The following is a 10,392-nucleotide window of genomic DNA, read 5'->3' on the forward strand; positions in this document are numbered from 1 at the left end:
TGGAGGGAGGCCGGGGCGGCAGCAGGGGCTGAGGAGGGGCCGCGATGGAGGGAGCGCAGGACTGACACAGGCCCTGCGGTGGGAAAGGGGGCCTCCGGGGGAAGACCAGGCACCGATTTCTGCCAGACTGGAGTCAGCAGGGAATGTTCCTGGAGCAGAGGAGAGAAAGGCGCTGGGACCTGGTCAAGAAGGGCTGGGAGAGGCCGCAGGGCCGGGGTGGGGGGCAGCACGTGGCAGAGGACGGGCTGCAGAGAGGTGGGGGCGGGACTCGGAGGTGGCCTGCCGGGGGAGCCCTGTCCTTCCCAGGCACTGCTGGGCACAGCTGGGGCCCCCAAACTCAGACCGGGTCCCAGCCACTCACGTCCAGTGGCACGCCTGGGCACAAGGCAACTAACTGGTCAGAGGGGAGGCCGGGACGCCCACCCACCTGTGTGCGCCCCCAAGTCAGCGCAGTGCCTGTGCTGCCCTGCCCTCCCCAGGGAGGAGAAGGGATGGCTGTGGGGGAGGGGAGGAGACACGTCTGCCGTGGTGGCCTGCTCAGCCTCTCCGTGGCCTGAGGCACCCGACAGAGGGTGGAGCACAGCTGGGGGAGAGACGGCACCCGCACGGTCATCGGGAAGTATGAGGGGACAAGAAGAGGTGGGGACTCGTGGGAGTGACCCAGGGTGTGGTCCAGAAGGCAGAGACAAGGCTGAGGAGGGGTGTGTACCGGGGGCATGGCGGGGCGGGGGCTACGGATAGGTCACTTACCTGGGGAGCTGGGGAGAGAGGTGCTGAGCGAGGACGTGGAGAGGCCCGTGGAGGAGAGTGGGGAGCTTGGCTGCACAGTGACGGAGCTGCTCAGAGAAGCAGTGGTCAGCCGCCTGGTGGTGCTGGGCTGTCTGGTGGTGAAGTTGGTGGCCGGAGAAATCGGGGTGGTTGTCACCCGCAAGGTGGAGGACAGGAGGCTGAGGTCGGGGGCGCGGGTGGTGAGGGAGGTGGACTGAGAGGTGGTGGACCGCGAGGACACAGTGGGGGAAGCGGGGCTGCTGGCTGTGGTCCTGGGTGTGGACAGGGCTACGGTGCTGGAAGCGGGGACAGGGGACAGGGTGGAAGAGATGGACAGAGGACTCGTGATGGGCAGAGTGGAGGTGGGGAGCGTGGGGTGGGACGGAGGCGACAGGGAGGAGGAGGTGGGCGTGGAGGCGGCTGGGGCAGAGGGGGTGGTGGACAGAGAGACTGTGTGGGATGTGGTCACGGGGGTGGACAGGGAAGGGCTGTGCAGAGCGGAAGTGGAAAGAGAAGAGGAAGATGAGGACGAAGATGCGAATGAAGGAGGGGTGTGGGAGGACGAGAGAGAAGAAGACGGGGACGTGGTGTGCAGTGGGGGGCGTGTGGAGGAGGAGGACGAGGAGGAAGAGGGAGGTGGAGGCCGGGACCCAGGGACAGAAGTGCTGAAAGGGATTTGGCTGGGAAAGCGGGAGGTGGGAGAGGAGAACAGAGGGCTGAAGGTAGAGCTTTGGGGAGATGATGGAGACAGGCTCCCGAGGGAGGTGGAGATGGAGGAGGTACTGAAAGGGATGTGGGGGTGCGTGGTCAGGGTTAGGGTGCTTGTCGGTGGCGGGGCAGTGGGGGTGGGCACCGTGCCGGTGACGGGCACAGGAGTGGATGGCGTGGCGGTGCCAGTGGGCTTCTCGGTGGAGGAGGGAGGGTGGGACTCTGTTGGGGCGCTGACTGTGCGGGAGGTTGGCGTGACGGAGGAGGTGGCGGGTGTGGATTCGATAATCGGAAGTGTCTCGGGGTTGGTTGGGGTTGGGTAGGTGGTGGTGGTCCTGACGGGGGTTCCGGTGGGTGGAGCCGTGACGCGGGAGGTGGTGGAGGCAGGAAGAGTGGGGGTGGAGGGCGTGGTGGAAGGGGTGTGCGTGCCCGTGACGGTGGCGGTGGCCGTGTGCATGAGGGGTGTCGGAGTGCTGGCGGTGGTGGGCTGGGGGGAGCTGGTGGTGCGTGGTGTGGACGTGGGCACGGTGTGGTCAGGTGGAGCGGAGGGTGGCACGGTGGCCGTGGGGGTTGGGGTTGTGCTGGCCGGGCTCTGGGTGTTGGTGGTCAGGCTGAGGGTGGTCGTCAGTGGCGGGGCAGTGGGGGTGGGCACCGTGCCGGTGACGGGCACAGGAGTGGATGGCGTGGCGGTGCCAGTGGGCTTCTCGGTGGAGGAGGGAGGGTGGGACTCTGTTGGGGGCGCTGACTGTGCGGGAGGTTGGCGTGACGGAGGAGGTGGCGGGTGTGGACTGGGGAGTGGGAGGGGTCTGGAGTGTGGTGGGGTTGGGTAGGTGGTGGTGGTCCTGACGGGGGTTCCGGTGGGTGGAGCCGGGACGCGGGAGGTGGTGGAGGCAGGAAGAGTGGGGGTGGAGGGCGTGGTGGAAGGGGTGTGCGTGCCCGTGACGGTGGCGGTGGCCGTGTGCGTGAGGGGTGTCGGAGTGCTGGCGGTGGTGGGCTGGGGGGAGCTGGTGGTGCGTGGTGTGGACGTGGGCACGGTGTGGTCAGGTGGAGCGGAGGGTGGCACGGTGGCCGTGGGGGTTGGGGTTGTGCTGGCCGGGCTCTGGGTGTTGGTGGTCAGGCTGAGGGTGGTCGTCAGTGGCGGGGCAGTGGGGGTGGGCACCGTGCCGGTGACGGGCACAGGAGTGGATGGCGTGGCGGTGCCAGTGGGCTTCTCGGTGGAGGAGGGAGGGTGGGACTCTGTTGGGGCGCTGACTGTGCGGGAGGTTGGCGTGACGGAGGAGGTGGCGGGTGTGGACTGGGGAGTGGGAGGGGTCTGGGAGTGTGGTGGGGTTGGGTAGGTGGTGGTGGTCCTGACGGGGGGTTCCGGTGGGTGGAGCCGTGACGCGGGAGGTGGTGGAGGCAGGAAGAGTGGGGGTGGAGGGCGTGGTGGAAGGGGTGTGCGTGCCCGTGACGGTGGCGGTGGCCGTGTGCGTGAGGGGTGTCGGAGTGCTGGCGGTGGTGGGCTGGGGGGAGCTGGTGGTGCGTGGTGTGGACGTGGGCACGGTGTGGTCAGGTGGAGCGGAGGGTGGCACGGTGGCCGTGGGGGTTGGGGTTGTGCTGGCCGGGCTCTGGGTGTTGGTGGTCAGGCTGAGGGTGGGTCGTCAGTGGCGGGGCAGTGGGGGTGGGCACCGTGCCGGTGACGGGCACAGGAGTGGATGGCGTGGCGGTGCCAGTGGGCTTCTCGGTGGAGGAGGGAGGGTGGGACTCTGTTGGGGCGCTGACTGTGCGGGAGGTTGGCGTGACGGAGGAGGTGGCGGGTGTGGACTGGGGAGTGGGAGGGGTCTGGGAGTGTGGTGGGGTTGGGTAGGTGGTGGTGGTCCTGACGGGGGTTCCGGTGGGTGGAGCCGGGACGCGGGAGGTGGTGGAGGCAGGAAGAGTGGGGGTGGAGGGCGTGGTGGAAGGGGGTGTGCGTGCCCGTGACGGTGGCCGTGGCCGTGTGCGTGAGGGGTGTCGGAGTGCTGGCGGTGGTGGGCTGGGGGGAGCTGGTGGTGCGTGGTGTGGACGTGGGCACGGTGTGGTCAGGTGGAGCGGAGGGTGGCACGGTGGCCGTGGGGGTTGGGGTTGTGCTGGCCGGGCTCTGGGTGTTGGTGGTCAGGCTGAGGGTGGTCGTCAGTGGCGGGGCAGTGGGGGTGGGCACCGTGCCGGTGACGGGCACAGGAGTGGATGGCGTGGCGGTGCCAGTGGGCTTCTCGGTGGAGGAGGGAGGGTGGGACTCTGTTGGGGCGCTGACTGTGCGGGAGGTTGGCGTGACGGAGGAGGTGGCGGGTGTGGACTGGGGAGTGGGAGGGGTCTGGGAGTGTGGTGGGGTTGGGTAGGTGGTGGTGGTCCTGACGGGGGTTCCGGTGGGTGGAGCCGGGACGCGGGAGGTGGTGGAGGCAGGAAGAGTGGGGGTGGAGGGCGTGGTGGAAGGGGTGTGCGTGCCCGTGACGGTGGCGGTGGCCGTGTGCGTGAGGGGTGTCGGAGTGCTGGCGGTGGTGGGCTGGGGGAGCTGGTGGTGCGTGGTGTGGACGTGGGCACGGTGTGGTCAGGTGGAGCGGAGGGTGGCACGGTGGCCGTGGGGGGTTGGGGTTGTGCTGGCCGGGCTCTGGGTGTTGGTGGTCAGGCTGAGGGTGGTCGTCAGTGGCGGGGCAGTGGGGGTGGGCACCGTGCCGGTGACGGGCACAGGAGTGGATGGCGTGGCAGTGCCAGTGGGCTTCTCGGTGGAGGAGGGAGGGTGGGACTCTGTTGGGGGCGCTGACTGTGCGGGAGGTTGGCGTGACGGAGGAGGTGGCGGGTGTGGACTGGGGAGTGGGAGGGGTCTGGGAGTGTGGTGGGGTTGGGTAGGTGGTGGTGGTCCTGACGGGGGTTCCGGTGGGTGGAGCCGGGACGCGGGAGGGTGGTGGAGGCAGGAAGAGTGGGGGTGGAGGGCGTGGTGGAAGGGGTGTGCGTGCCCGTGACGGTGGCGGTGGCCGTGTGCGTGAGGGGTGTCGGAGTGCTGGCGGTGGTGGGCTGGGGGGAGCTGGTGGTGCGTGGTGTGGACGTGGGCACGGTGTGGTCAGGTGGAGCGGAGGGTGGCACGGTGGCCGTGGGGGTTGGGGTTGTGCTGGCCGGGCTCTGGGTGTTGGTGGTCAGGCTGAGGGTGGTCGTCAGTGGCGGGGCAGTGGGGGTGGGCACCGTGCCGGTGACGGGCACAGGAGTGGATGGCGTGGCGGTGCCAGTGGGCTTCTCGGTGGAGGAGGGAGGGTGGGACTCTGTTGGGGCGCTGACTGTGCGGGAGGTTGGCGTGACGGAGGAGGTGGCGGGTGTGGACTGGGGAGTGGGAGGGGTCTGGGAGTGTGGTGGGGTTGGGTAGGTGGTGGTGGTCCTGACGGGGGTTCCGGTGGGTGGAGCCGGGACGCGGGAGGTGGTGGAGGCAGGAAGAGTGGGGGTGGAGGGCGTGGTGGAAGGGGTGTGCGTGCCCGTGACGGTGGCGGTGGCCGTGTGCGTGAGGGGTGTCGGAGTGCTGGCGGTGGTGGGCTGGGGGGAGCTGGTGGTGCGTGGTGTGGACGTGGGCACGGTGTGGTCAGGTGAAGCGGAGGGTGGCACGGTGGCCGTGGGGGTTGGGGTTGTGCTGGCCGGGCTCTGGGTGTTGGTGGTCAGGCTGAGGGTGGTCGTCAGTGGCGGGGCAGTGGGGGTGGGCACCGTGCCGGTGACGGGCACAGGAGTGGATGGCGTGGCGGTGCCAGTGGGCTTCTCGGTGGAGGAGGGAGGGTGGGACTCTGTTGGGGCGCTGACTGTGCGGGAGGTTGGCGTGACGGAGGAGGGTGGCGGGTGTGGACTGGGGAGTGGGAGGGGTCTGGGAGTGTGGTGGGGTTGGGTAGGTGGTGGTGGTCCTGACGGGGGTTCCGGTGGGTGGAGCCGGGACGCGGGAGGTGGTGGAGGCAGGAAGAGTGGGGGTGGAGGGCGTGGTGGAGGGGGTGTGCGTGCCCGTGACGGTGGCCGTGGCCGTGTGCGTGAGGGGTGTCGGAGTGCTGGCGGTGGTGGGCTGGGGGGAGCTGGTGGTGCGAGGTGTGGACGTGGGCACGGTGTGGTCAGGTGAAGCGGAGGGTGGCACGGTGGCCGTGGGGGTTGGGGTTGTGCTGGCCGGGCTCTGGGTGTTGGTGGTCAGGCTGAGGGTGGTCGTCAGTGGCGGGGCAGTGGGGGTGGGCACCGTGCCGGTGACGGGCACAGGAGTGGATGGCGTGGCGGTGCCAGTGGGCTTCTCGGTGGAGGAGGGAGGGTGGGACTCTGTTGGGGCGCTGACTGTGCGGGAGGTTGGCGTGACGGAGGAGGTGGCGGGTGTGGACTGGGGAGTGGGAGGGGTCTGGGAGTGTGTGGGGTTGGGTAGGTGGTGGTGGTCCTGACGGGGGTTCCGGTGGGTGGAGCCGGGACGCGGGAGGTGGTGGAGGCAGGAAGAGTGGGGGTGGAGGGCGTGGTGGAGGGGGTGTGCGTGCCCGTGACGGTGGCCGTGGCCGTGTGCGTGAGGGGTGTCAGAGTGCTGGCGGTGGTGGGCTGGGGGGAGCTGGTGGTGCGTGGTGTGGACGTGGGCACGGTGTGGTCAGGTGGAGCGGAGGGTGGCACGGTGGCCGTGGGGGTTGGGGTTGTGCTGGCCGGGCTCTGGGTGTTGGTGGTCAGGCTGAGGGTGGTCGTCAGTGGCGGGGCAGTGGGGGTGGGCACCGTGCCGGTGACGGGCACAGGAGTGGATGGCGTGGCGGTGCCAGTGGGCTTCTCGGTGGAGGAGGGAGGGTGGGACTCTGTTGGGGCGCTGACTGTGCGGGAGGTTGGCGTGACGGAGGAGGTGGCGGGTGTGGACTGGGGAGTGGGAGGGGTCTGGGAGTGTGGTGGGGTTGGGTAGGTGGTGGTGGTCCTGACGGGGGTTCCGGTGGGTGGAGCCGGGACGCGGGAGGTGGTGGAGGCAGGAAGAGTGGGGGGTGGAGGGCGTGGTGGAAGGGGTGTGCGTGCCCGTGACGGTGGCGGTGGCCGTGTGCGTGAGGGGTGTCGGAGTGCTGGCGGTGGTGGGCTGGGGGAGCTGGTGTGCGAGGTGTGGACGTGGGCACGGTGTGGTCAGGTGAAGCGGAGGGTGGCACGGTGGCCGTGGGGGTTGGGGTTGTGCTGTGCCGGGCTCTGGGTGTTGGTGGTCAGGCTGAGGGTGGTCGTCATGGCGGGGCAGTGGGGGTGGGCACCGTGCCGGTGACGGGCACAGGAGTGGATGGCGTGGCGTGCCAGTGGGCTTCTCGGTGGAGGAGGGAGGGTGGGACTCTGTTGGGGGCGCTGACTGTGCGGAGGTTGGCGTGACGGAGGAGGTGGCGGGTGTGGCTGGGGAGTGGGAGGGGTCGGGAGTGTGGTGGGGTTGGGGTAGTTGTGGTGGTCCTACGGGGGTTTCCGGTGGTGGAGCCGGGACGCGGGAGGTGGTGGAGGCAGGAAGAGTGGGGGTGGAGGGCGTGGTGGAGGGGGTGTGCGTGCCCGTGACGGTGGCCGTGGCCGTGTGCGTGAGGGGTGTCGAGTGCTGGCGGTGGTGGGCTGGGGGGAGCTGGTGGTGCGTGGTGTGGACGTGGGCACGGTGTGGTCAGGTGGAAGCGGAGGGTGGCACGGTGGCCGTGGGGGTTGGGGTTGTGCTGGCCGGCTCTGGGTGTTGGTGGTCAGGCTGAGGTGGGGTCGTCAGTGGCGGGGCAGTGGGGGTGGGCACCGTGCCGGTGACGGGCACAAGTGGATGGCGTGGCGGTGCCAGTGGGCTTCTCGGTGGAGGAGGGAGGGTGGGACTCTGTTGGGGCGCTGACTGTGCGGAGGTTGGCGTGACGGAGGAGGTGGCGGGTGTGGACTGGGGAGTGGGAGGGGTCTGGGAGTGTGGTGGGGTGTGGGTAGGTGGTGGTGGTCCTGACGGGGTTCCGGTGGGTGGAGCCGGACGCGGAGGTGGTGAGGCAGGAAGAGTGGGGGTGGAGGGCGTGGTGGAAGGGGTGTGCGTGCCCGTGACGGTGGCGGTGGCCGTGTGCGTGAGGGGTGTCGGAGTGCTTGGCGGTGGTGGGCTGGGGGGAGCTGGTGGTGCGTGGGTGTGGCGTGGGCACGGTGTGTGTCAGGTGGAGCGGAGGGTGGCACGGTGCCGTGGGGTTGGGGTTGTGCTGGCCGGGCTCTGGGTGTTGGTGGTCAGGCTGAGGTGGTCGTCAGTGGCGGGGCAGTGGGGTGGGCACCGTGCCGGTGACGGGCACGGAGTGGATGGCGTGGCGGTGCCAGTGGGCTTCTCGGTGGAGGAGGAGGGTGGGACTCTGTTGGGGCGCTGACTGTGCGGGAGGTTGGCGTGACGGAGGAGTGGCGGGTGTGGACTGGGGAGTGGGAGGGGTCTGGGAGTGTGGTGGGGTTGGGTAGGTGGTGGTGGTCCTGACGGGGGTTCCGGTGGGTGGAGCCGGCGCGGGAGGTGTTGGAGGCAGGAAGAGTGGGGGTGGAGGGCGTGGTGGAAGGGTGTGCTGTGCCCGTGACGGTGGCGGTGGCCGTGTGCGTAGGGGTGTCGGAGTGCTGGCGGTGGTGGGCTGGGGGAGCTGGTGGTGCGTGGTGTGGACGTGGGCACGGTGTGGTCAGGTGAAGCGGAGGGTGGCACGGTGGCCGTGGGGGTTGGGGTTGTGCTGGCCGGGCTCTGGGTGTTGGTGGTCAGGCTGAGGTGGTCGTCAGTGGCGGGCAGTGGGGGTGGGCACCGTGCCGGTGACGGGCACAGGAGTGGATGGCGTGGCGTGCCAGTGGGCTTCTCGTTGGAGGAGGGAGGGTGGGACTCTGTTGGGGGCGCTGACTGTGCGGGAGGTTGGCGTGACGGAGGAGGTGGCGGGTGTGGACTGGGGAGTGGGAGGGGTCTGGGAGTGTGGTGGGGTTGGGTAGGTGGTGGTGGTCCTGACGGGGGTTCCGGTGGGTGGAGCCGGACGCGGAGGTGGTGGAGGCAGGAAGAGTGGGTGGAGGGCGTGGTGGAAGGGGTGTGGCGTGCCCTGACGGTGGCGGTGGCCGTGTGCGTGAGGGTGTGTCGGAGTGCTGGCGGTGGTGGCCTGGGGGAGCTGGTGGTGCGGTGGTGGACGTGGGCACGGTGTGGTCAGGTGGAGAGCGGAGGGTGGCACGGTGGCCGTGGGGGTTGGGGTTGTGCTGGCCGGGCTCTGGGTTGGTGTTCAGGCTGAGGGTGGTCGTCAGTGGCGGGGCAGTGGGGGTGGGCACCGTGCCGGTGACGGGCACAGGGTGGATGGCGTGGCGGTGCCAGTGGGCTTCTCGGTGAGGAGGGAGGGTGGGACTCTGTTGGGGCGCTGACTGTGCGGGAGGTTGGCGTGACGGAGAGGTGGCGGGTGTGGACTGGGGAGTGGAGGGGTCTGGGAGTGTGGTGGGGTTGGTTAGGTGGTGGTGGTCCTGACGGGTTCCGGTGGGTGGAGCCGTGGACGCGGGAGTGTGTGGAGGCAGAAAGAGTGGGGTGGAGGGCGTGGTGGAAGGGGTGTGCGTGCCCTGACGGTGGCCGTGGCCGTGTGCGTGAGGGGTGTCGAGTGCTGGCGGTGGTGGGCTGGGGGGAGCTGGTGGTGCGTGGTGTGGACGTGGGCACGGTGTGGTCAGTGGAAGCGAGGTGGCGGTGGCCGTGGGTTGGGGTTGTGCTGGCCGGGCTCTGGGTGTTGGTGGTCAGGCTGAGGGTGGTCGTCAGTGGCGGGGCGTGGGGGTGGGCACCGTGCCGTGACGGGCACAGGAGTGGATGGCGTGGCGGTGCCAGTGGGCTTCTCGGTGGAGGAGGGAGGTGTGGACTCTGTTGGGGCGCTGACTGTGCGGGAGGTTGGCGTGACGGAGGAGGTGGCGGGTGTGGACTGGGGAGTGGGAGGGGTCTGGGAGTGTGGTGGGGTTGGTAGGTGGTGGTGGTCCTGACGGGGGTTCCGGTGGGTGGAGCCGGGACGCGGGAGGTGGTGGAGGCAGGAAGAGTGGGGGTGGAGGGCTGTGGTGAAGGGGTGTGCGTGCCCGTGACGGTGGCGGTGGCCGTGTGCGTGAGGGGTGTCGGAGTGCTGGGCGGTGGTGGGCTGGGGGAGCTGGTGGTGCGTGGTGTGGACGTGGGCACGGTGTGGTCAGGTGGAGCGGAGGGTGGCACGGTGGCCGTGGGGGTTGGGGTTGTGCTGGCCGGGCTCTGGTGTTGGTGGTCAGGCTGAGGTTGGTCGTCAGTGGCGGGGCATGGGGGTGGGCACCGTGCCGGTGACGGGCACGGAGTGGATGGCGTGGCGGTGCCATGTGGCTTCTCGGTGAGGAGGGAGGGTGGGACTCTGTTGGGGGGGCGCTGACTGTGCGGGAGGTTGGCGTGACGGAGGAGGTGGCGGGTGTGGACTGGGGAGTGGGAGGGTTCTGGAGTGTGGTGGGGTTGGGTAGGTGTGGTGGTCCTGACGGGGGTTCCGTGGGTGGAGCCGGGACGCGGGAGGTGGTGGAGGCAGGAAGATGGGGGTGGAGGGCGTGGTGGAAGGGTGTGCGTGCCCGTGACGGTGGCGGTGGCCGTGTGCGTGAGGGGTGTCGAGTGCTGGCGGTGGTGGGCTGGGGGAGCTGGTGGTGCGTGGTGTGGACGTGGGCACGGTGTGGTCAGGGGAGCGGAGGGTGGCACGGTGGCCGTGGGGGTTGGGGTTGTGCTGGCCGGGCTCTGGGTGTTGGTGGTCAGGCTGAGGGTGGTCGTCAGTGGCGGGGCAGTGGGGGTGGGCACCGTGCCGGTGACGGGCACAGGAGTGGATGGCGTGGCGGTGCCAGTGGGCTTCTCGTGGAGGGGGGAGGGTGGGACTCTGTTGGGGGCGCTGACTGTGCGGGAGGTTGGGCGTGACGGAGGAGGTGGCGGGTGTGGACTGGGGAGTGGGAGGGGTCTGGAGTGTGGTGGGGTTGTGGGGAGGGGGGGAGAAAAGAAAAAAG

The 10,392-nt window shown here is 69.9% G+C and overlaps 1 protein-coding gene across 1 annotated transcript in view; it reads right to left on the minus strand.

Moving 5' to 3' along the window:
• Positions 1-10,392, minus strand: part of MUC6 (mucin 6, oligomeric mucus/gel-forming) — a 29,812-nt gene that overhangs the window by 1,904 nt on the left and 17,516 nt on the right. Inside the window, exons 38-52 of the mRNA XM_047774059.1 lie at positions 8,972-10,284; positions 8,483-8,787; positions 8,072-8,330; positions 7,698-8,019; positions 7,199-7,639; positions 6,887-7,032; positions 6,600-6,828; positions 5,878-6,518; positions 5,372-5,818; positions 4,356-5,223; positions 4,033-4,252; positions 3,340-3,980; positions 3,145-3,236; positions 2,831-3,083; positions 751-2,727 (exon numbers count right to left, since the gene is read on the minus strand). Coding sequence (XP_047630015.1) covers positions 751-2,727; positions 2,831-3,083; positions 3,145-3,236; positions 3,340-3,980; positions 4,033-4,252; positions 4,356-5,223; positions 5,372-5,818; positions 5,878-6,518; positions 6,600-6,828; positions 6,887-7,032; positions 7,199-7,639; positions 7,698-8,019; positions 8,072-8,330; positions 8,483-8,787; positions 8,972-10,284 — 8,154 coding nt within the window. The remainder of the gene's footprint in view (positions 1-750; positions 2,728-2,830; positions 3,084-3,144; positions 3,237-3,339; positions 3,981-4,032; positions 4,253-4,355; positions 5,224-5,371; positions 5,819-5,877; positions 6,519-6,599; positions 6,829-6,886; positions 7,033-7,198; positions 7,640-7,697; positions 8,020-8,071; positions 8,331-8,482; positions 8,788-8,971; positions 10,285-10,392) is intronic.

Source organism: Phacochoerus africanus, chromosome 4 (genome assembly GCF_016906955.1).
Source record: "Phacochoerus africanus isolate WHEZ1 chromosome 4, ROS_Pafr_v1, whole genome shotgun sequence".
Lineage (NCBI taxonomy): Eukaryota > Metazoa > Chordata > Mammalia > Artiodactyla > Suidae > Phacochoerus > Phacochoerus africanus.